General features: G+C 36.3%; 1 protein-coding gene across 1 annotated transcript in view; it reads right to left on the reverse strand.

Moving 5' to 3' along the window:
• Positions 1-2946: 2946 nt before the first annotated feature.
• The window catches only part of LOC131067732 (uncharacterized), a 125793-nt gene continuing 104492 nt past the window's right edge, over positions 2947-24247 (reverse strand). The window contains exons 6-9 of the mRNA XM_058002858.2: positions 4135-4214; positions 3943-4005; positions 3646-3722; positions 2947-3506 (exon numbers count right to left, since the gene is read on the reverse strand). Of these exons, the coding sequence (XP_057858841.2) occupies positions 3406-3506; positions 3646-3722; positions 3943-4005; positions 4135-4214 (321 nt within the window). The 3' untranslated portion in view covers positions 2947-3405. The remainder of the gene's footprint in view (positions 3507-3645; positions 3723-3942; positions 4006-4134; positions 4215-24247) is intronic.

The raw sequence follows: 24247 nt of genomic DNA on the forward strand, positions 1-24247 counted from the left end.
AACTTTTTTCTTTTGAGCCACATATCTCTTGCTTCACAATATCTGGGTCAATTTCTATTTGACAATTTTAACTTTCAACTTTCTCCTACGTTAATTAATTGGGTTTGTTTTCAAATGTAAGCACATTTTCAATGTATTTTAGTGGTAGTTAAGGACTTCCCTTTTGACGATTCAAAATTTCAACTTCTCCAATCTTAAATTCATTGAATCTCTTTCAAATATAAGTAAATTTTCAATGCATTTTACTGGTAGTTACGAACATCTCTTTTGACAATTCAAACTTTCAACTTCTCCAATCTTAAATTCATTAAATCTCTTTCAAATATAAGTAAATTTTCAATGCATTTTAAAGGTAGTTACTGACATCCCTTTTGAAAATTCAGACTTTCAACTTCTCCAATCTTAAATTCATTGAATCTCTTTCAAATATAAGTAAATTTTAGTGGTAGTTACTAACATCTCTTTTGACAGCATATGATGCTTCAATCCATTCTTTTTAGCATTGTGTATATTATAGTCATGGATCTCAATGAGTTTTACAATTACTCATGTAAATTTGAATTTGTTATAGAATTTCGTAATTATCATCAAAATGAGAAGCTATCTCTTTTAAACTATCTCCTCCAATGACTAGTTGGAAATTGCACATTCAAGCTTTTTATCGATACAATTCTATTCTCAATTTTTAGGCTATCTCCTCCAATGACTAATTTGGAATTGCACATTAGAACTTTTTATCGATACAATTCTATTCTCAATTTTTAGGCTTTGGATATTTTTCTATAGTTGTACTACTGTTCTACTCTTGCTGCATTGATATCCATTTTAAAATGACAAAATTCAAATGTTTCTCTTTTTTCCTTTAACTTGTGAGGGAAATTATTTGAATGTATCATTCTAGCAGGAAATCAATTTGATCCAATAATGTTGGTTTTGTGCACAATCCCTCATCCTCTATAGCTAATAAATAAATGCATCCAAAGCGTTGGAAACAATTATCAAACTTTGAAACTTTGCTTTTTATACTTTTGCCTTGTTATGGATAATGATCACAACCAATAAGCCAATCATAACAGCTCCCACTAAATATCATGCATGCCACATGATAGAATGAAGAATTAGGAAAAAATGACGGTTTGCATCTTCAATGGTCAATTAGCATTTTTGAGTACTTAAAATGGAAAACGGGCTATACACTTTACAACAATAGTGGTGTTTGATATAGCACACTCGTTAGGGTTATGTAAGGGGGAATAACCCCACGAGGGTATTTTGAGGCAGGAGACCCCAATAAAAATTAGGTCCATTAAAGTTGTGAGATTTTTTTAAGGCCCTCATCATTCAATCTTTCAACTCGTGGATTTATATGTTTTACAACCATTATAGACTCTATACACATTACAACAATCGCAGGGTTTGTAGTAGCCCCTTGGCCATGGGTATGGCGGTGCAAATGGCCACCATTAAAGGATTTGTAGGTGGGAGCCCTTGAGAAAAACTAAGCCTTCATAACTTGTTTTTCATCAAATAGCTTTAAAAATTGTATTGTAACTCTGCTTTGTAGTTTTCTGCATTAGTGTGACTAAAAATATTCATAAATTGATTAGAGTGTTAAACAATAGGTGTGATTATCATATTGTAAATGGTTGAGCTAATTAAATAAAATGAATATTATATTTTTTATTGCATTAAAAATTTTGTTAGCATTACATGTGCTTAGATTTATACAATTTTTTTGGTTCTTCATTATTCTAATGTCTATAAACTCCAAAAAAGAACTGCTTAGATTTACAGATTTTTTTTGGTTTTTCATTATTCTAATGTCCATACACCCAAAAACACGAATGGATCTTAAATAGCTTCAAATAACTCAAAATAGAGTATTTGCCAAACATCAAGAGTAAGAGAAAAAACCCACACAAAAGGAGCATTTCTTATCACCAATATATACAAAAAAAACATTTTTTAGTTCAAAAATAATAATGGCAAAACTATACATGTCTTATCACCAAATATACAAAAACATTTTTTTAGTTGAATAACATTTTCATGTTTCCACATACATGCAAAGAAAATTTGAATGGCACTCAAACTATAGAGTTTAACAACTTTTATATCGAAGGAAAAAAAAAGAGCCCATGTTTGACAATGATGGGAAAGATACCAGAGTCCTAAGATTGAAGCTTTAGTGCAAATGCTTCAAAGTAATATAGGTATTTAAGTGATTGTGTCGAATGCTGGTGATAGAATTTCTTTGTTGAATATATCAAATATTAAAGGTCATGCGAGTTTTTCTTGTTGGAGTCACTTGTAACTATGTTAAAATCAATCCACTGAAATCCTTGAACAAGCCAGGCCACAATACCTACCATGAATTTCATACTAGGGTGGGCAACTAAAAACAAAATGATGCCTTTGCTTTTAGTTCTCAATAATCAAGCTGAGGACAAACGAAGATCTAAGAGGAGTAACTTCTATATGTGCACACACTCATTCTCAAGTTTACAAAATATTATTCTCAAATTTAAGATCCCCAAGCTGGCTTAATGAACCAAATGAAGAGCCTTGAATAGAGGGAACGTGAAAGGCCAGATACATTCTCAGGGATATAAAGCCTAGACAGATAAAATAGGAATGAGAAATTTCAATTGAAGTTGGAGCAACGTTATATATTCTCTTCTCATGTCTTGCAAGGATGACTGGTGGTTGAATTCAACTATACAGGAATGTTGTGGTTTTTGGAAAACTATATATAGAGTAATTAAACGAGGAGGATGCTATTTTATAGATAAAAAGGATGGAGAAGTACAAAAACCACTAAACAAAGAACATGTAGGAAGTGAGATAAAATAGGAAATCTTAATCTGATATGTAAGAAATGTACATCCACAGTAAACTGCATAAAAAAATAAAATTTAAAATTGGTAAGCGCATTTGAGAAAGTAATGAAACTTCTAGAGGAATATGAAAGCTTTCCTTCTGAAGAGCTGGTTAGGGCTCAAATGCTGTAACAAAAAATAAAGGAGCCAAAATAAAAGGAGCCACCATCCTGCAAAGAATAAGAGCAACTAAATGTTGTGTAAAGCAACTCTACAATTGATGTTGCTGCATCGTAAATTCTAAATATTTGTTGACTAGCTGATGGAGCACTATTCTAACATGAGATTTACTTTTAGCTACATAAATTTTATTCTGGAACGTGAGTCCTTTTCTAGGCATCAAATTACTGGTGTGAAATTCATCAAATTACAAATGTTGAGCATATAAGGCATAGCAATGAATCAGAATTCTCACATCATATATGTAGATCTGAAAGTATTCTCATAAAAGAAAATGAAAGTGAATAGATTGAGGCCTGGTTATCCAAACCCGAGTCCATGTAGATAGAATCTCATTAATTATATTTTACTTCAGCTTGGCACAAAAATCAGACAAATCCAGAAGACTGATGCGAGAAAAATTACTTGCTTCCTTGCGTTCAGCTGGAGTATTGTAACCCCATGTGCCTGCACATAAAAAAATAAAAATAGGCAACACAATGTCATACAATCTCAACCAGAATTTAGCTACAAAGACTCTGCATATTGGTACAGAATGTACCTTATTGTAAAGCATGCAATGATATATAGGTTCAAAAGTGCATACCAAGATAAAGGTTCCACTTATCCAGCTCTGGTTCCTTAATCACATTCCTTAATGTTGCAAGCCTATCCTCCACAAAACTGTTAAAAAGTAGAATCTAGACCTATTCAGTCATTACTAATTTCAAGAAAAACAATAGTTTGTGACTCGAAAGGCCAGATACATTAGTAATAAATGTTCCGAAAGTTTCCATTCACATTTTCACTTTAATAAGCAATATAAAAAAAGTCCAAAAAATTTGGAAAAGGAATTTGCCATATGAAATTTTTAGGATAGAAGCAGAGCTGAGAGAAATCATACTGCAGTGACATTTGAGAATGTTCAGGTTTGCTTTGAAGCTCCTTCAGCACCTCAACTTTTGGTCTGAAAATTGAAGAAAGAAATGTCTTCAGTAGTAGAATCACTTTGCATTAAATAATCCAAATGTTCAAATGAAATCAATCCTTGCCAAGTTTGGCAAGGGGCTTGACAAAAATTGGAAAATTAACTCACCCTGTTCCTAGACCATATATCCTATCAGGTGGAATATTGACTCCAGCCAAGTCCCGCACTAAAGCTTCTGCAAACCTAGTCTGTGAAGAAGTGATTGAAAGTGAAAATTTACAATTTTTACAATAATCCTGATGATAGAGATCTACTACATTTTAATTGCTCACATGTAAAAAAAATTAAAAACAAGAGTTTACTTCTAGTGGCATTTAAGGGATCTAAGGGCATTCTCTGGCAAGTTCTGTTATAGGAGCCATAATCCAGTATAGAGTCCAAATATCCCAGGATGAATTAATGAAATTTCTATATAACATGCAAAGAGAACATTAGAAATACAAAGTCTCCTTTCAGATTGACAGCTAGATGTTTTGAGAAAATGAATAACCCTTTAAAAAAAAATTCCTTTAGAGTCAATGGATATGAGCCTTTGGCTTCCCAAAGAGCATGCCTTGATTTGTAGAATATGGGTACCTAACCTGGGCCTAAGACTCTAAAGACCTAGACGATAGAAATTTGAAACCATAACTATCTTTGGAATCCCAATGATTCCAATTATGAAAAGAGGAGAAAATTATGTAACTTATCTTTGCAATAAACTTGTGTTATTTTACACTTATTCTTGGGCACTTATTTTATACGAGCATAATTTTAAAATTAATTTCCTTTCAGTATTTAAATTTTCTAGAATATGCAACTGTGGTTTATCCTAATACAATAAAAATTTGAAATACCTACGATAGGTTAAAAGAGATTTGCATATGAATCTATTAGGGTTTTGGATTTGGCTATTTAGATTTAGGCAGTATATATTTGACATTTGAATATATAGATTTGGATGGGAGATTCTGGGATTGGAAAGTGGAGTTGAATTTGGTAGATGTGGATTTGGATTTTGTGGGGTTGTGCTCATAAGCATCTTTTAAGTTTTTGTCCCCCTCATTCTCTAAAAGTGAAATAAAATTGGACCATGTAAAGTCTTAAGGAAGATTCTATGAATGCCTATAAGATGGAGCTTTTTGAAGGTGTAGACATTTCACCCATTTTCAATGTTGCTGATTTGTACAGTTATTATGAAGGGCAAAACTATGGAGGAGGTGCAAATTCTTATTTGTAGAGGGAAGGAAGGATGGGTACAACAATCGCCTACGAAAGAAACGAAGTCGAAGCTATCATCAATTCTTGAATAGCCAAGAAGACGGAAGGGTACAAGGAGAGCTTTATCGAATGGAGGAATAAGACAACCAATTAAGCAATCTGGTTGCATGCATCTAAGGTTGCCAAATGTGGACTTTCAATTCTAGAATTTCTCAAATGTTCATGAGCTGCAAAACTCATAGAAAATTTTCATCTACTTGGAGTGTCTAATGCAAGAGCGTTTCCGAGCTTGAGCAATCTTGACCACCCAAAAACAATATTTTATGATTTTGGTTTTCTTTTCTTTTTTATTTTTTGTTGTGCAAGTCCTGTAGTTGATCATGGTCTCTCTTATTGTTGACTCTATGCTCATTTGCCAAGCACTCCCTATATTTCTCTTTGTTGCTACGCAACTACAACCATACAAGCAGAAATCACTAATAAATTGCCAAAATTGTGATTAATTGTGAAATGACAAAATTCTTGATTTTTCCCCTTAAAAAATGTTTTTTTTCAAATAAATTGTTGATCGCCACATTTTTACCAATTTTCAACATTTTTTTTTTTTTAGCACAATGTTTTGCAAAATAATGTGTCAATGGGATTTATACCTACTCATTTTTGCCTTTTTGCAATTTTTTTGACAATGGCTTTGATGACCTCACGACCTTTGGTTACTATTTGTGGTGATGGGATTGGGAAGCATTTTCGCAGAAGGTGATACTTAGGGCTATGGCTGAGGCCTCCAATTCCTTTTCAGACAAACTTAAAGGAGTAGCCAACCTTCCTCAAGAGTAATTTCCTAAAGAGAAAACACTTATACTGAGAAGGGGGGATGAATCAATATAAGACAAACATTTACTTATTTAAAATTTAACAACCATGACAACAGAAAGCACATAAGATCCACAAAATTAAGAACACAAGATTTACATGGAAACCCTTTCAGGGAAAAACCACGAAGGACTTCATCCAGCCATAGCAAAAAAAAATGTTCTTACAATATTTGTAGGCACCAACCCACTAGAGACACCAATCCCCACTTATAGAATTTGCAGGCACCAACCTATTGAAGCCACCAATCCCCACAACTGAGCACCAACTCAACAAGAGACATCAATCTCTTCTTTTAGGAGGCACCAATCTCTTTTGCAAAATTTCACCTTTTGGATGTTGCTTCTTCAACATATAATGAACATGTTTTTCTACACTTTCACACTTCACAAAATCTGCTCTGTATTAAATTTTCTTTGTATTTGAATGATAAAAGATTTTCTCACACATGGCATACTTACAAATATGCTTCACCTTTTTAAACCCCTTTGGGTGCCAATTTAATTAAATGAAACACATACGTCAACCCTATTAAATTAAATTATAATAATAAAATTCCATGAGTTGGCCTCCAATACATCTCTTTCAAAATAATAAAATTCCATAAGTTGTCCTGCAATTACACCTCTTTCAAAATAATTAAATTCCATGAGTTGGCCTCCAAATTACACCCTTTCAAAATAATAAAATTCCATGAGTTGGCCAAACAATTGAAGCCAATATAACAAACAATCTCCCAAACTTTGACATCAACAACCTTTGCCATTGATAACAACATTTCCAACAATCTCACTTTGACACCAACAACCAATCTCACTCTTGCCTGAACAAAATAACCTAACATTAATGACAACATTTCCCACAGTCGCTCCCTTTGTCATTGACGACAGCCTTGCAAAGAATAAGTTTCTAAATACAACAAGAACATAATACTCCCCCTTTTGACAACAAAGAATCTCCCCGTTACTATAATTCTTCCTTTTGACATCAATCTCCCTTTTCTTGTAACTCTCCCTCTTTTAGTAATCTACTCGTTGATCTTTCTTTGAGCTGTCTTCTAATGCATATCACCAAGAAATCTACAGAGCTAAAAGATAATACAGTCATTAGCTTCCCTAGGATCTGTGCTTCTCCTTAAGCACTCAAAATTTCTGCCTAAGATACTCCAACTTGGCATGTTGGTTTTCTACCTTATAGTCTTTCAATGTCTGCTTCATCCTATTGCCCATCTTTTGGTCATTTTCTTATCACCCTATCCTTTTTAAGCTTTTGTTTTGTCTCTATAATGTTTTTTCCCCTTGTATTTTGTATATTGCTCTTTTGCCTAAGTATCTTTCCTCTACAAAAACTTAAACTTTCCTTTAGATTTTTCTTTCAAAAAACTGACCCTTAGGAAAACCCCTTTGTTGGCCAAAAGCCAAGTTTGCCAACCTCTTCTTCGGCTGAAGCAATTTGTTTTCGCTTTTATCTGTCTTTCCTTCTTCGGCGAAAACCTTTGTTTGCTAACTTCTATTTCCATCAAAAGCGCTTTCTTTCTTTAGTTGACTAAGTTTTGTTTTCCTTAATTCTTTTTTCTGTGACAAACCATCTTCTTCAACTCTTCAAATTGCGAAAAAGCTTTGTGTCTAAGTTGATAGCCCAAAGCCATAGTTCTCAAACTTAGTTGCTTGTCAAAAAGACAAGTGTCATTCTTTGTTGGGTAAAATTGTGAGTTTGTGGAATTTTAAGTTCGCCAATCGAAGAAGCCACCAATCAAAGAAAGAGAAAGCAAGTTTTTTGCAGTTTTTCAGTTCAAGAAACTCTTTCTTCACTGAAAGAAAGGAGCAAAGGGGATTAAGAATATTGAACAGTTCAAGAAACTCTTTCTTCACTGAAAGAAAGGAGCAAAGGGGATTAAGAATATTGAACAGTTCACGAAATGGAAGGCTCACCGATTAATCAAAGCTTCCCACATTCATTAAAGTGCATCAATTAATGAAGTAAGCAACCCTAATGATTAAAGCCTCATAGATGTAAAAGCAAACAAAATATCATTAGTCATATTGTTGTCGTGACATTAAACCACTAACAAGAGGAGCCACCAAAAGTTGTTGTAGTCATTGCTAGCAAGATTGACATGTCTCTTTGCCACACCAAAACTTGAGGTGAGTAGCCACACCACCCTTTTCTACAGTCAATTTTTCATGCACAGTATCCCATTTTTCTTCGAAGAAGAATGTTGTGGATCCTACAAACCTCTTTGAAAAACAATGGGATATTGTGCATTAAAAATTGATTGTAGAAAAGGGTAGCATTGCTACTTAGCTCAAGTTTTGGTGTGGCAAAGAGACATGTCGGGTTTGTTGGCAATGACTACAATGACTTCATTTTGGCTCCTCTTGTTAGCAGTTTAAAATCACAACATCAATATCAGTTTAATATGTTATTTGCTTTTACATATATGAGGCTTTAATTGATAGGACTTTTGACTTCATTAATTGGTGCATTTTAATAAATGTGGGAAGCTTTGATTAATCAACAAGGAGTCGAATTGGCGAATTCTCCTCTCGCCAAACTTTCCATTTGATGAACTATTCAATCTTCTTATTCCCCTTAGCTCCTTTCTTTAGCCAACTTCTTTCGGCGAATGTTTACTTCCACAAACTGGCTTTTTGGCAAATAAAGAGTTTCTTGAACTAAAAAGCTGCTCAAAACTTGCTTTCACTTTCTTCTATTGGTGGCTTCTTCGATCAACAAACTTAAACGTTCACAAACTCACATTTTACTAAGCAAAGACTAACGCTTCTCTTTTCGGCAAGGAACTAAGTTTGAGAACTATGGCTTTGGGTGATCAACTTAGACAAAAGGCCTTTTCAGCGATTTGAAGGGTTGGAGAAAGATGGTTTGCCGCCAAAAAAGGAGTTAAGGAAAAAAAAGAACTTAGATGACAAAAAGAAAGTGTTTTCGATGGAAATATGTAATGTCCCCTTTTTAGTAGACATGGATTTTTGGATGATTAGCTTATCATTCTGACCCTCGTAGGCTAATGAGGATGGTTAGAGGGTCTCCTAAGGTTTGTATCCTCTCTAGTGTTCAGTATGCTTTGGTTTGGCTTTGGTTAAGCATCATTTGGACTTCATTTGCTATACATTTGCCACACTTACTATTTATAGTAAGCCAAAAGTTGATTGAGAGGGGACCTTTCTATTTTTAGAAAGAACATACGGTCACATGGGGAAAAGCAATATGGACTCCAGTTTCAAACAACATAACAAAATGTTTAAGTATTTTGGGAGTTATTAATATTTTAGTGGCCAAATTAATATTAAATCATTAAATGGTTTATTATAAAGTTATAATTTAACTTTATAATTTCACTTAAGTTGAGGGTCGAATCATCATCGAAAGGGGGCCATTATTACAATTAATTATGGGGTCCAATATTATTGAGAAACTAAAATGATTTCCTAAATTTTAATGTAATAAAATTTTAAATGCTTTTTGAAGGAAACCAAACTTCATGAGGAGATATAAGGCTTTGCAAATGAAATCGAACTTATTATGTGATTATTTTCTCGAAACTTGTTTACTGGAGAGCATTGGGGTCTGAAGAGACCGAAGGTTTTTGCAAATTTCAAGATTATTGGACATTGGAGAGCGTAGCTCCTTCACTGCAGCAACTATCTGAGGTTGTGTAATATTCAATTGAGGATTGATAATCAGTTGGCTTCACACAGAGGCCAAGATTGTGCTTATTGGACAAGAATTTAGCTGTGTTACCTCGAGTTTTCGGGACGGGGGGATGGGGGGACAAGGAAACGGGTTTCCGAGACGGATTTTTTTTCCCCAGAGTAGGGGACGACAAGGGACGACAGGGGACGTCAGTGGGGACAGCGATATAAAAAATAGGGAAAATTTAAAATATATATACGGAAATTTTAAATATTCGTATAAAAACATAGATAAAGCATGCTTATATACATTATAAAACCTTAACATATAACATTTGTGTTAAATAATTTAAATTGAGAGTTTGCATGGGAGTGGAAGTCAAACAAATAATCAAAATTCAATCATTAATTTTATGGGACAGCCAGAGTACGGGTTTCCGAAAGTTTCCAAGTTTCTGGGATAGGTCAAATTATGCCGGAAACGCGTCCCCGGGTAACACTGGAATTTAGAGGTGAATTAAAGGAGTTTCATGAGCAGATTGACGAGCAGGTTTTGATCAATAAAATTTCATAATATTATCATCCACAGCAGGCCATACATCAGCAAGCAATACAGCCGTACCTTTGCATTGAGTTTGGTTCGATTTGATTGAGGAGAAGCCTTAAAATTTTCGATTTTTAGTTAAGAAAATTCGGCCAGCACTGGAGAAGAAAATTGTGCCTTTTTGGGAGTTTTATCTTACGTAATTGCACAATAAAGAAGGATCGATCTACTCTAGCGGTTGTTTTTTAGCAGAAATTTCCAGCAGCAACTCTGTTTCTTTTCCTCCAGGTATGCATGCTTTGTATAAGGCTTATATTTCAATAAATGTTGAAGTTGTATGACTGAAGTTATCATTTCTCAAACAATCTACCCTTAACCTCATTATATTTGTGTAATGTCCCCTACCGGAAGGCTACCATCAAGAAAAAGGATGTTACTGCTGTTAGATGTTTGGATGGAGTGCTGCAAATATGTGCTCTAATGATATCTGAGATATGTGTTGTCATTGCTGTCAACATATTTTCTTTGTCTAGTGCAATGTTGCAGTGAAGTTTAGTTAGTTGGTTTATGTTGTATATTGATGATCAGTGTTTGCGGATTAAAGGGTTTGTAGAGTGATATCTCTAGTTGATTTAGTGCAACTTTCAGAGGTCCGCATGAAGATTTGAGTGAATTATGAGTATCTGTGTTGTGGCCAGTTTTTCTATTGTTCAGTATTGTCAGTGTTTAGTATTTTGATTTGCATTGCTCCGTATTGTAATATCTTGATTTGTGGATTTGGAATTATGTTTGGGACATTGATGTGTGTCCTCAATTCAAGTGGTTCGTGGTTTGGAGCTCTGCAAGTGATTTTTCCAAGTTGACAGTCAATTCAATTAATGTTCTTGAAGTTTGGTATGATGATAACGATGATTCTAGTAATTTGAGTTGGTGCGGATGTTACTGTGGTAATTCATGATGCTTGTGGATGTTTCTAGATCATGTGCTATTCGTGTTGGTGGTCCGCATTGATCGGTGAGCATGTTATTAATGATTTTCTTTGATCTGGTGGTGTTCTTCATGTTCTTGGCTGACATGATGCTTGTAGCATGTTGCGGATGTTCAATGCATAATTCTTGGAGGTGTTTCATATTCATGGTGGTGATTTAGGTCCATGCTATGTCTTAGCCGACATTGTTTTGGTCCGCATGTGATATTGCAGTGTGTATGGTTATATTTTTGTAATTAGATGATGTGTTGAGCCAACCTTGATGATATTGGTCCAAGGTTGGATGTCATGTATAAATAAATGTAATATCTTTGTAATTGAGTGTGTCATGGGTGTGTAGTGTGCGAATAATGTATTAATCATTCGGAAGCAGAGCAAAAGTGTGGAGAAGTGTGAGAGATGTTATGTGCTTAATCGGAACTGTAACCAGGCATTGAGGATGCTCTTTCTCAGTTCATGATTTTTCAAAAGTGATCCAAATCTGTTTGTATGGCAGTGAGCCTTCCCAGGGTTGTTGCCCTTTATTGTTTTTGAGCAATGAGCTCTAGGCAATGTGCCTGAATGCATGTGCACTCCCCATTATAATATTTCATATACTTTTAACGGGGTATCATCATATTGTGGGTAGGTTCCCACCATGGTTTTTCCCTTGACCGGGTTTTCCACGTCAAAAATCTTGGTGTTATGTGTGTTCATGTTGTGTTGTTGATTTATGCTTTCACTGTTAATTATCAGATTTGAGATTAAAGTAAAAGTTGTAAAATTTGGTGACAACTGATTCACTCCCCCTTTCAATTGTCTACCCTATTTTCATCAACTACCTGTAACTTAAAACAAATCTGATCTAGTCTAACAATCCTTCCCTCCCTAGATGCTTTGATTCCTTTCCTTTATATCTCTCAATGTAAGGGAGAGGTCACACCTCTTCATCATATATGCCCTTTGGCAAGAAACAAACCTTTTCGTCATTAGCACCCTTTGAAAGGGTGCAACCCTGTTGATGTGTTTTTCATGCACATACGAACACAAAATAAAATACCTTAAGTATCTTATCCTCTCTTGAACAAAGTTATTCGAATGCTGAAGATTTGCCTAAGGATCAATCAAAATAACTCAAGGTTCTTATATGTAGGGTCTCCACGTGTGGATAAGCTCTGTTGGTGTAATGTGATTATGCTAGATTCACAAGGGGACTTACATTTGTATGCTTGAAAGCTTGATTTGCTAGAACTCAAGTCCTATCTACTCACCGAGGAGAATAAAGAAATAGAAAAAGGTGTAGGGTTTAGAGAGTCTAATCTATGACCTAGAATGCAAGAAGATAGATGAACGACTAGGTGGAGTCCTACTGGGCTAGGTCTCACCATCAAACTGAACAATTCGACACAAGCTCAGTGCAATCTTCTAAGGGATGCTTCGAATATGTTCAAATCGTTACACCATCAGACATTGATCACCATTCAAATTAATGCATGAACAATAAACGCATAACAATTCGAGATTAAGCTCATTCAATGCCAATTGACCATGCAGGGTACACTTAAAATGAGTAAGAGGCTAGTGGTATGGACTAGGTGGATTCCACGCGAGTGCATTCAGTAACTTCCTTCATTCAATCTAATTATCTACCATCAAATTTGAAGATCCAACAAGAAACCATGCATATTGCAAGAAACAACACATTTCAACTTAACTTCAATGAAAATAGAGTTCATTTACAACCAAGGCAACAATTTCTTGCCTTCTCTTCCTACTCTACTCTAATTGCTATTCTATTCATTTTCGACTATCTATTAACTACTGCTATTAGCTATTCTAACCAGTATTAACTAACTATTAACCTTTACAAATGAAGAGCCAGAGCTTTATATAGAGAGCTCTTTATATTTCAATGGCTCAGATTGATTTAGAATGAATGGCTAGGATTTCAGGATGAAAACCCTAACTAGGGTTTGTTATAACAAACTCCTTTAGCCAATGATAAAATTACATTCAATGCTAGTGAACCAATAAGAAACCGTGGTAGGTACATCGGAGTTTGTGCCTTCATGTATAAGGGTGGTTCGTTGAATCTGGTCATACTGATGTGGACTTTTCTGACTGGAGAAATAGTGATTGGGATGCCACCTTGTCTGGTACTTGCTTAATCAAGGAATGTTGTATCTCTTGATATTCAATATGATGATGATGAGAAGCTAATTTTGATTAACTCTTCTGAAACTATCTGCTTCTTCAACGTACCCTTGCACTGACCTTGGTTGATCCTCTTCCGTTCTTGATGTACTTGATGAATGATGTAGCTCTCCTTGACTCTTTTGTGCTTGATGAGGCCTCTTCACGGTCAAGTCACTCCTCTGGTAGCTCACCTTGCCTTGAAGTGTTTATAAGAGCTTTCTTCTCTGCCATCTTGTGATTTCTCCATGTGATAGAATGAGGTCCTTGAGGATGATTAGCTTCGTTGCTTGCAACTGTTAAACACTTGAAGTCTTTAGCACTTTGAGTCTTCTTTTATGCGCTTAAGGGGCCCCTTGAGGATGATGAAGCTTCCTAATGACATCCTCCTTGTCTTTATCTATTCTTCCTGCTAGCCCGACCTTCTTGATCTACAAAGAAAACAAAAGATGATTAAGAATACATGATATATATTCTAACATGGCATTTCTTACCTTAAATCGTCAACAAGAAGATATTTGAATCAATTTCCCTTGAAGCTAGGAGGAAAAGACACTTTTAGAAGAAATTTGCTCCTATACCTTAGAGAGGGTCAGGAGCGAATTTGACATTTGCGTTCAAATTCATCAAGTTTACTCATTTCTACTAGCTCAAACCATGATTATAGGTCCTTAAGGATTGGATGAGGTCATTCTTCTTTATGCAAAGTTCTTGAACCAAGGATTCTACCCAAACTGGAGGTGAGATGTAGATTCGCTCATGTACCTTTGGAAGGGCCAGGAGCGGATTTGATCCTATAGGCTCAATTCATACTCCTTTTCACTTAGCCTTGTCTTAGACTTGACCTTTCAACCCCTCTCTTCTGAAGACATCATTTATTTGACCCCTAAAAAGGCCTAAAAGAAGGATTTCGCTTTAGACCTTGGGCAAGGTACAGGCCTCAAGAAAAATTCGCTCTGGACCCTTTGGAAGGGTCAGGAGCGAAATTGGCATTTTGCTCAATTTTCCTTTATAGAAATTCATTTCTCATCCTTTTCTCATAAAAAACAAGTCATTTGCCTTCAAAAATGCTTAGGAATAGGTTTCGCTCAAGGGCTTAGGCAAGGTACAAGACCTCCTAGGAATTTCGTTTTGGACCCTTTGGAAGGGTCAGGACCCTCCAAGAAAATTCGCTCTAGACCCTTTGGAAGGGTCAGGAGCAAATTTTGCATTTTTGCACCAATTCTTCACACTTTGTGACCACAACTCACTCAAATGCATGTCTAAGGATGCCTCTAAGTTCAATCAACCTCAATCAATGCTAGGCTTGATGTAAATTGGGATAAAAAGGAGGTTTCAAGAGAATTCGCTCTGGACCCTTTGGAAGGGTCAGGAGCAAAATAGCTATTTGCACTCAAACTCTCATCATTTCCTTCAACGTTGCTCTTAGACTTAGCTTTTGGGTCCTTCCTCCATCTCAATCAAGTCCATTTTCCCTCAAAGCGATGTCCACTCAATGCTTTTGGTGAGAAATTAGGCCTTTCTAAGGATTTCGCTCCTATACCCTTGAAAGGGTTAGGAGCGAATTTGGGGGATATAGCTTGGATCTCACTCAAACACTCTATCTTAATCTTTATCCAAGTTGCCTTGGCCTAAGATCATGTTAAGAAGTCACCTTTGGTCAAAAGTTGAGGTTAAATATCAAGTTTTAGAAATTCGCTTGTGTACCCTAGAGAGGTACATGACCTTCTAATGAAATTCGCTCCTGACCCTTCCAAAGGGTCAAGAGCGAAATTGGCAATTTTCACTCAAATTCCTCATCCAATATTGTTGCAACTCATTCCAAGGGCATGGATCGATCAATCTTCATTCAATCAAGGCATAGGAGTAAGGTTTATGGTCTAAAGTTAGGACCAATGGAGGGTATTAGGAAAATTCGCTCCTGTCCCTTTGGAAGTGTCAGGAGCGAAATTCTTCTTTAAGCTCAAATTTCAAACTTCTCCATGATCCAAGTGCATGCAATTCTCTTTCAAGGCACTTTTCAAGGCATCAATTCATTAATCCTCTCTCACTCACGCCATGGGAACAAAGACTTTGACCCAAACAAGGAGCAAATAGGTGCTTTAGGAAAATTCGCTCCTGTACCTTTGGAAGGGTCAGGAGCGAATTTGATGTTTTTACTCAAATTCTCAATGCTTTGTGATTCAAACTTGTTTCAACTCATCCACAAGGCCTTAGCATTCCTTTCCTCTCTCACTCATGCAAGGTTTGTGATCTAAACTTAGCCATAAAAGAGGATTATAAGGAATTCGCTCATGTACCCTTGGAAGGGTTAGGAGCGAATTTGACTTTAGGGCTCAAATTGCTAACCTTTTGTCACTAAATCTTGTTTCATCTCTTTCACAAGGTATGGACAGGTCACGCCTTCTTTGATTAAGGCTGAGAAGCAAGGGTAATGGTCTAAGCTAAGACCAAGGGAGGATCCTAGGAGAATTCGCTCATGTCCCTTTGGAAGGGTCAGGAGCGAATTTGGCATTCATGCTCAAATTCTTTGTCCTTCCTTACTTAAAACTTCAAGTTCAAATGTGTCTCAATTCGCTTTCAAAAGTGAATTCAAGTTGATCTTCCTCAAACCCAATCAAGACTCAACCCTAGAAATGAGTCCCAGGCCTAACCAAGGGGGGGCTTTCAAAAAGGAAATCTAAATTCACTCGTCCTGTGCTACCCATTTTACTCACTTTAGCCCAAAGAGACCATCTTATCCCAAAGAGCTCTACAAAAATTCTCCAATGCAAAGATCAATAACTAGGGAAACTATCCTAGAGAGTAAAAAGCAGGGGTCCTGTTGATGTGTTTTTCATGCACATGCGAACACAAAATAAAATACCAAGGTATCTTATCCTCTCTTGAACAAAGTTTCCCTGAATGCTAAAGATTTCGCCTAAGGATCAATCGAGGCAACTCCAAGGTTCTTGTATGTAGGGTCTCTACGTGTGGATAAGCTCAATTTGGTCTGATGTGATTATGCTGGAATCACAAGGGGACTTACATTTGATTGCCTGAGCGTTTAATCTTCTGGAACTTGAATCCTATCTACTCACCAGGATAATAAAGAAATGGCAAAAGATATAGGGTTTGGAGAATCTAATCTAAGACCTAGAATGAAAGAAGATGGATGAACGACTAGGTGGAGTCCCATTGGGCTGGGTCTCACCATCAGATTGAACAATCCGACACCAACTCAATGCAATCTTCTAAGGGAATTTTGAAGATGCTCAAATTGTTACACCATCAGACACTGATCACCATTCAAGTTAATGCATGAGCAATAGACGTGTAATGACTCGAGATTAAGCTTATTTTATGCCAGTTGACCACACAGGGTGCCCTTACAATCAGCAAGAGGCTAGTGGTTTGGACTAGGCGGATTCCACGCGAGTGCATTCAATAACTTCCTTCATTCAATCTAATTAACCATCATCTAAAATGAAGATTCAACAAGAGACCATGCATATTGCAAAGAAACGACACATTTCACCATAACTTCAATTAAAATGGAGTTCATTTACAATCAGGGCAACAATTCCTTGTCTTCTCTTCCTAATATACTCTAATTGTTATTCTATTTTTACTGACTATTAGCTATTCTAACCTCTATTAACCAGCTATTATCTATTGACCTTTACAAATGAAGAGCCAGAGCTTTATATAGAGAGCTCTTTACATTTCAATGGCTCTGATTGATTTACAATCAATGGCTAGGATTACAAGATGGAAACCCTAATTAGGGTTTGTTACAACAAACTCCTTTAGCCAATGAGAAAATTACATTTAATGCTTGTGGACCAATAGATGTCAGGGGTAGGTGACTTGAAGTTTGTGCCATCACTGGTGAGTCAGGTACATTGAATCTGGACATGCTGATGTGTACCTATCTGGCTGGAGGAACAATGACTGGGATACCACTTATGCCTGCGTTTATGCTTGGTTGATCTTCTTTTGTCCTTGATGTACTTGATGGATGATGTACCCCCTTGACTCTCATGTGTTTGACGAAGCCTCCTCCTTGATTTTGCATTATGGTGATAGGAAGTCATGGTCAAGTCACCTTCTTTAGTAGCTCTCTTTGTCTTGAAGTGTTTGTAAGATCTTTCTTCTGATATCTTGTGGTTTCTCCATATGGTAGAATGAAGTCCTTGAGGATAGCTTGGTCTATTACTTGCAACCCCTTGAACACTTGAAGTCCTTAAACTTGGAAACTCTTTGAGGAGTCCTTTTATGTGCTTGAAGTGTCCTTGATGAATGATGGAACTGGAAAAGGTCACCCCTGTCCTGCCTGATCTCCCTTGAACTTGATTTTGTTGATCTGCAAAATAAACAAAAGATGATTAAGTATACATAATATATTTATTCTAATATAGCATTTCTCATCTTAAATTATCAATAGGAAGGTATTAGAATCAATATCGCTTTAGACCCTCTGGAAGGAAAAGACCTATAATAAAATTCGCTTTGGATTCTCTCCAAGGACAGGCCCAATAAAGAAATTCGCTTTGGATCCTCTCCAAGGACAGGCCCAATAAAGAAATTCGCTTTGGACCCTTTGGAAGGGTCAGGAGCGAAATTGACATTTCTGGACAAATCCTTCACATTTTGTGATCAAAACTCACTCAAATGCATGCTTAGGGATACCTCTAAGTTCAATCAACCTCCATCAATGTTAGGCTTGACACAAAATTGGAAGCAAAAGAGATTTCAAGAAAATTCGCTCTGGACCTTGGCCAAGGACAAGACCTATAATGAAATTCGCTCTAGACCCTTTGGAAGGGTCAAGAGCGAAATTTGTGATTTAGCTTCAATTCTATCATTTCATTGCCTCAAATCACTTTTCAAGGGCAAGTGCATATCAATTCTTTTCCAACCATGCCTTAGGAATCAAGATCTTGATCTCAAACATGAGCAAAATAGAGGTTTTAGGAATTTCGCTCTGGACCCTTAGAGAGGGTCAGGAGCTTGGATAAATTTCGCTCTGGACCCTTTGGAAGGGTCAGGAACGAAATTTGCACTTATGCTCAAATTCCTTACTTTTCCTCATTTCACTTTGCTTCACACATCAACACTCTCTCAATTACGCCATAGGGATAAGGTTTATGAGGCAAATTAGGACCAAGAAGGGAGATATAAGGAAATTCGCTCTGGACCCTTTGAGAGGGTCAGGAGCGAACTTGAGGAATTTGCCTTAGATATCACTCAAACATTTCTCCCTCAATCACATTGCTCTTACCTCAAGACACACTAACAAACCACCTTAAGGAAGTGCCTAGCTCAAAAGTTGGATGAAAAGTACATTTTAACAATTTCACTTAGGTACCTCTGGAAGGACAGGACCTATCCAGGAATTTTGCTCTGGACCCTTTGAGAGGGTCAGGAGCGAAATTTGTCTTTTAGGCTTAAATTTTGACCTTTTCCCCAAATTTCAATGTCTAAGCATATCCAAGGCGTCTCCAAAGGTAATCTCAAGTTTATTTCCCCCCAATCCATGCCTTAAAATGAAAGTTTTCTCTAGAATAGGAGTCAAAAGGGAGCCAAGGAAGATTTCGCTCTGGACCCTTTGGAAGGGTCATGAGCAAAAATTTGAAAAAATGCTCAAATTCTTGACCTTTTGACAAATTTCAAAGTCTAGGCTTGGTCGTTAGGCATTTCCAAGGGCAAAACAAGTTAATTTTATACCAATCAAAGCCTAGAGGACAAGAACTCATCGTCCATTGACTTGAACAACTCAAACCGTTAAAGGGAGAATCCTTGATGATACTCACTCACAAACCTTCATTCACTTCCTTAACTCAAAGACGTAGGTTCCAAAAGGCAAGATTGCTAGCAGGATATAAGGCCCTACTCAAACTCAATCAAAACCTAACCTAGAAACAAGACCAAGGCCTGACCTAGAGAAAGCCTTCAAAGAGACCCTGACCTAGACCACCTACTGACCCACCTCAACTCAAGCAGAGCCTGCTATCCTAATGAACCCCTTGGCGACCCTTCAATGCAAAGACTAATAGCCAAGACCAGGCAACCAAGCAAACTAAACTAACCCTAGAAAGCAAAAAGTAGGGGGTCCCCATTTCAATGGGGTGATGTGTGAATACATCACAACAAACCCTTCATTATTTCTGCCCTTTGAAAGGGACACAATCTTTCACAATCAGATCTGCACTTCTTATTTTAATCAGATCTACTCTTCTCCTTCCTAAAATTATCCCCCTAAAATGAGGTTCTCTTCTCCCTTTTATATCTCATGTTTGAGGGAGTCACAACTTTTCATTTTATGTCTTTTGACCATTCATTAGCTTAATTTTTTTTTTTGGCAAAAGTGGCAAGCCACTAATATATATTAATATAAGAATAAGATTACAAAAACTGGTTCAAAGGGCATACCGGGAGGAAAGAACCAGGAAAGAAAACCTCCAGTTATAGCTCGAAATAAAATATACCTATCTAATCTAAACAAACTAAAAGAACATATTACAAAGCCGATATATTTCCTCAGCAGATAGTGTGCCTTTGTCAACATTGATAAAGCAGACAGTCAGACAGACAGAAGGCCATCGGGAAGGGTCTAGCTGATCAAGTTGGCATCAACAAAAGTTATCAAGTTGGAGTGAGATCCCAGAAGATAGCCTGATAGAAAAATTAAAGCTCAATTAAAGTTTAATTATATTTAAATATATTGTTTTAAATTTTAATTTTATTTTTATTTTTTATTCATTTGTATTTTTATTTTATTACTATTATTTATTATTAAATTTATTTCAAAGTGGGGACATTACATTCATGTACTACATCAAGGGCGTGTTCCACATTTCAAGACCAAAGACTATTAGGAGGTAGGATGTTCAAAGTGAAATACATCACAAGGAAGATTCCCAAAGGTCAAGAAGATGAAATGCAAGTGTGATCAAGTTAGATAGATTCAAAAGAGTCGAGCAAAGCTAGATACTTGATCAAGATGATGCAATTTTGGAATATGATCCATTATCGTCACACCAGGCTTGGAAATGTTGAGTATCAAGAGATATTGCTTGAAACATGAAAACTTCTTTGTGATGATCTACATGGGGCAAGTTGAGGTGGCATCCAATCATCATCAACCAATCAAGTTGCTCCACATCAGCATGTCCAAGTTCAATGTACCTGACTCATCCTATGAGGTGGATAACTATGCTTATACCTAACCTCATTTTTTATCGGTTCAAGTTCAAAGGACATGTGTCCATTACAATGTAATTTTCTCATTGGTTAAAAGGAAGTTAGTTGTAACTAACCCTAATTAGGGTTTTATCATGTAATCTTGGTTGTTGATCTCATATCAATCAGAGCCATTCAATTGTAATGAGACCTCTATATAAGGCTCAAATCTCTCATTTATAAAGGTTAAAAGTTAATAGTGCAGTAGTAGATAGTTGATAGCTACAGTAGAGTAGCAGTAAAAGAGATTGTTGCCAAGGCCTGATGGAATAAACATACTTTTTTCATTGAAGATATGGTGGATTTTGTGCTATTTCAACATATTGCATGGTTTTTACTTCTCAAGTTTTCGATGTTGATAGTTGAATGGGAGAACTTATTGTTGATTAATGGTGAAGCCTAATGTTCATACCATTTGGAATTTGTTGATTGCAAGTTGCAATGCATGGTTAGACTGAACTTATCTAAAAGCTTAACTTCAATCATTTTATGCTCATTGTTCATGATGTTGGTGTGCATAAGTGATATGAAAATCATTCACTTATCCTTAGGAGATTGCACCATCTTTGTGTAGTTGTTTCTTCATGGTGAAACAAAGTTTGGTTTGGTTTCATCAAGTCAACAATCATCTCTTACATCCTTAGGTTTAGATTAGATTTCTCAACCCTTTATTCCATTCTGTCCTTTATTTTCCGAGTTTGAGTATTCCACATTCCAGCTGTGTTTATAAGGATAAGTCCCCTTGTGATTACTAGCATTATCACATCATATGCTGAGTCTATCCAAAAATTAAAGTCAATTGTTCGCATTGTAAACCTTGGAGTTGTCTTATTTGAGCATATTCTTTAGCATATGAGGTTTCTTTGTTCAAGAGAGGATAAAATACTTAGTATTTTATTCTATGTTCGAGGTGTCCTAAAAAACACAACAATAGAGACCAGAACTGGCCACTTAATCTTTATCACTATCATAATATCATTTATTAATGATGAAGTATCATACTATCAAAGATCCAAATGTCATTATTATTCAAAGTAGAATGTAATTGAAAATTTGGAAACTCTTAGCATATAGTTATTATTTATGCACTATGAAGTATGGATTTTACAATGAAATGTAATCAATTATATAGGCATAAACAATAAAAATCTGTATTCGACAATTCAAGGGCTAAACTCTCTATTTTATTTGCTTTGTATAATAGCTCTATGCTATTGAAATACCTTAAATTTCAAAAACAAGTAGTTTTTGTCTCTTTTCTACAATAGATGGAATTAGTTTTCCACAATCCATTGGATTAGATGCAATTTTCTGGGTTGAACTGTATTTATTTATTTACTCAGTGTTTCAAATCACACCCAGTTACTCATCATTACGAAGAGAAAAATGAGAAAATTGATTGTTTTAATCCGAATTTTTCAAAAAATCATATATTTTTGGTTTGCCAATTTGATCCCCAAAAGGTTTTTGCTGCTATGGCTACAACATCTTAATTGGCATCCATCCTCTTACCAGAGCATCCTTTTAAGTAAATGCTGCCAACAGTTCAAATGATTCCTTTTATTTTATTTCCCATGCAGTTACCATGGGGCCCACATTTTTGAGTGCAACCTAAGATGATTTTTAGATCATTTTTGGTATTTCATTTTCCCACACTGCTGGGACCCATGTAAAAGGAAAAAAAAAATTAAGTTTAGTTGTTGCTGGGACTTGCAGAAATCCCAGAGCTCATCATTGCTGGGAAACATGGACTTTCTTAGGAGCTGATTTTCCAAAATCCCTATTGCTAAACATGGACATTCATTACTGCCAGTAACGGTAATCCTGGGAAATTTTATTGCTGTGATCTCCATTTTGTGGAGGGTGGTTGGGAGTTATTCCTTCTTGTTTTGGGTAAAACATTCATGAGAAGATCGTGAGTTAAAAAAGGTAGAATCCTAGAGTTTAAGGAATGAAAATTTATGTAGCATATCAGAGGTTTGATTCAGGGAAAAGGAGATTGTAGTAGAGTCTTGGTGTATATGTTCAATGACATTTTCATAAGAAGAGATCACTTGCAGTCTTATATTCTGGGTTGAATTCCATCAAAACAGTAGTTTCTTAAAAAAAATCGGAGTTGATGTAAGGATCTTCGAGAGTTAACGGACTGTATAGCTTAATCAAGTTATTTTGACATCTGAAAATTAAATAATGATGAAACTATATTATTGACTCTGAATTTTACTGTACTGCAAGCTGCTTTTGCCAATTGTTCTGTTATTGAGTAGCTTATTAAAAGTTCTATGGCAACCCAAGTTCGAAGCATGCCCTCTCTACATAGTGACTTATTTTAGAAGGGGACATTACAATCCACCCTACCCAAGATTGATTGTCCTCAAGCAATTGTAAACTAGGAAAAGTCACACACATAAGGTTGATTAGGGGCAACGCATCCACCTTGGACATTTGTAATTCCCTATCCTCAAACCTCCTTGTACTACATGTTCTACTCTGATATAATTTGGAATTGGAAACTCTACACCGGATGATGCTTCTCCAACTGTCTTAGTTATGCTTGACCCTCTACTACATTGATATCCCTAAAGAGTTTTGTTACAATGCTTGCCTCAACTTGTCTGCCAGGATAAGGTTAATGTCACTTGTATGCAATACGATACCAACCAAACCCTATTCTATTACCTCCAAATAATAAAATTTCCCTAAGCCGCTTGTACTATTGTTGTCACAAAAGTTTGCAACCTTGCTAAGCTATCAACTCAGCAACCTCGTGAAACATGGAAACAACCCCGAAGTGTGGGACCTTGCACAATGGGGTTGAATCTCCGGAGAAGGCCGACTTCCTTCTCAATCCGAGTGCAAGTGTTGAACCAACTCAACACTCCAAATTCTACTTCTAAACCTGTCCTAACAACTTGTAGAGGAAAAGGGAAGAAGAAAATGTCAAAATGAAAGGAGGTGATGCACCAAGATAGGAGATGTTCCTCTCCCAACCCTGAAATGACACAAAGAATCAATCGAAATATCCTAGAGATGCACAAACTTCAGTTGCATGAATGACCCCAAATGCATGTATGGAGGGTAGAATTTGCTCAATGTCAAAGGGGAGACGATTTCCCACAAGTCACACTCAAAAACAAGTTAACACAATATATATGTGAGAGAGAAGCCACAGAACATACACTTATAATGAAGGTAAGGAAACATACACAACATTTATAAGTTAAAGAGAGACAAGAATGATGATTTCAATTCATTCTTAGAGCCAATGGCCAAACTTACATTTGCAAAAACGCAAAAAAAATACAAATCCTCAAGAGAAGTGAAAGAGCAAAAAGTAGCTCAAGCCAATAGGGAGAGAACCCTTTACAATGAGGCTTAACAACCTATATATAGAAAATTGGTCGTAGAGGAGAGACCAATGGTCAAGGAGGGGAAGCCTTGACCCTGGCGTGCACAGAGAAATGTCAATTAGGGAATGTAAGGAAGTGCACAGACCTGAAATGGTGTGCGTGCAAGCAACATGGCCATACCTTGACAAGGCAATCCCAAGAAGAAAAGTACTTCTAAAAG

The sequence above is a fragment of the Cryptomeria japonica genome, chromosome 8, assembly GCF_030272615.1.
Source record: "Cryptomeria japonica chromosome 8, Sugi_1.0, whole genome shotgun sequence".
Lineage (NCBI taxonomy): Eukaryota > Viridiplantae > Streptophyta > Pinopsida > Cupressales > Cupressaceae > Cryptomeria > Cryptomeria japonica.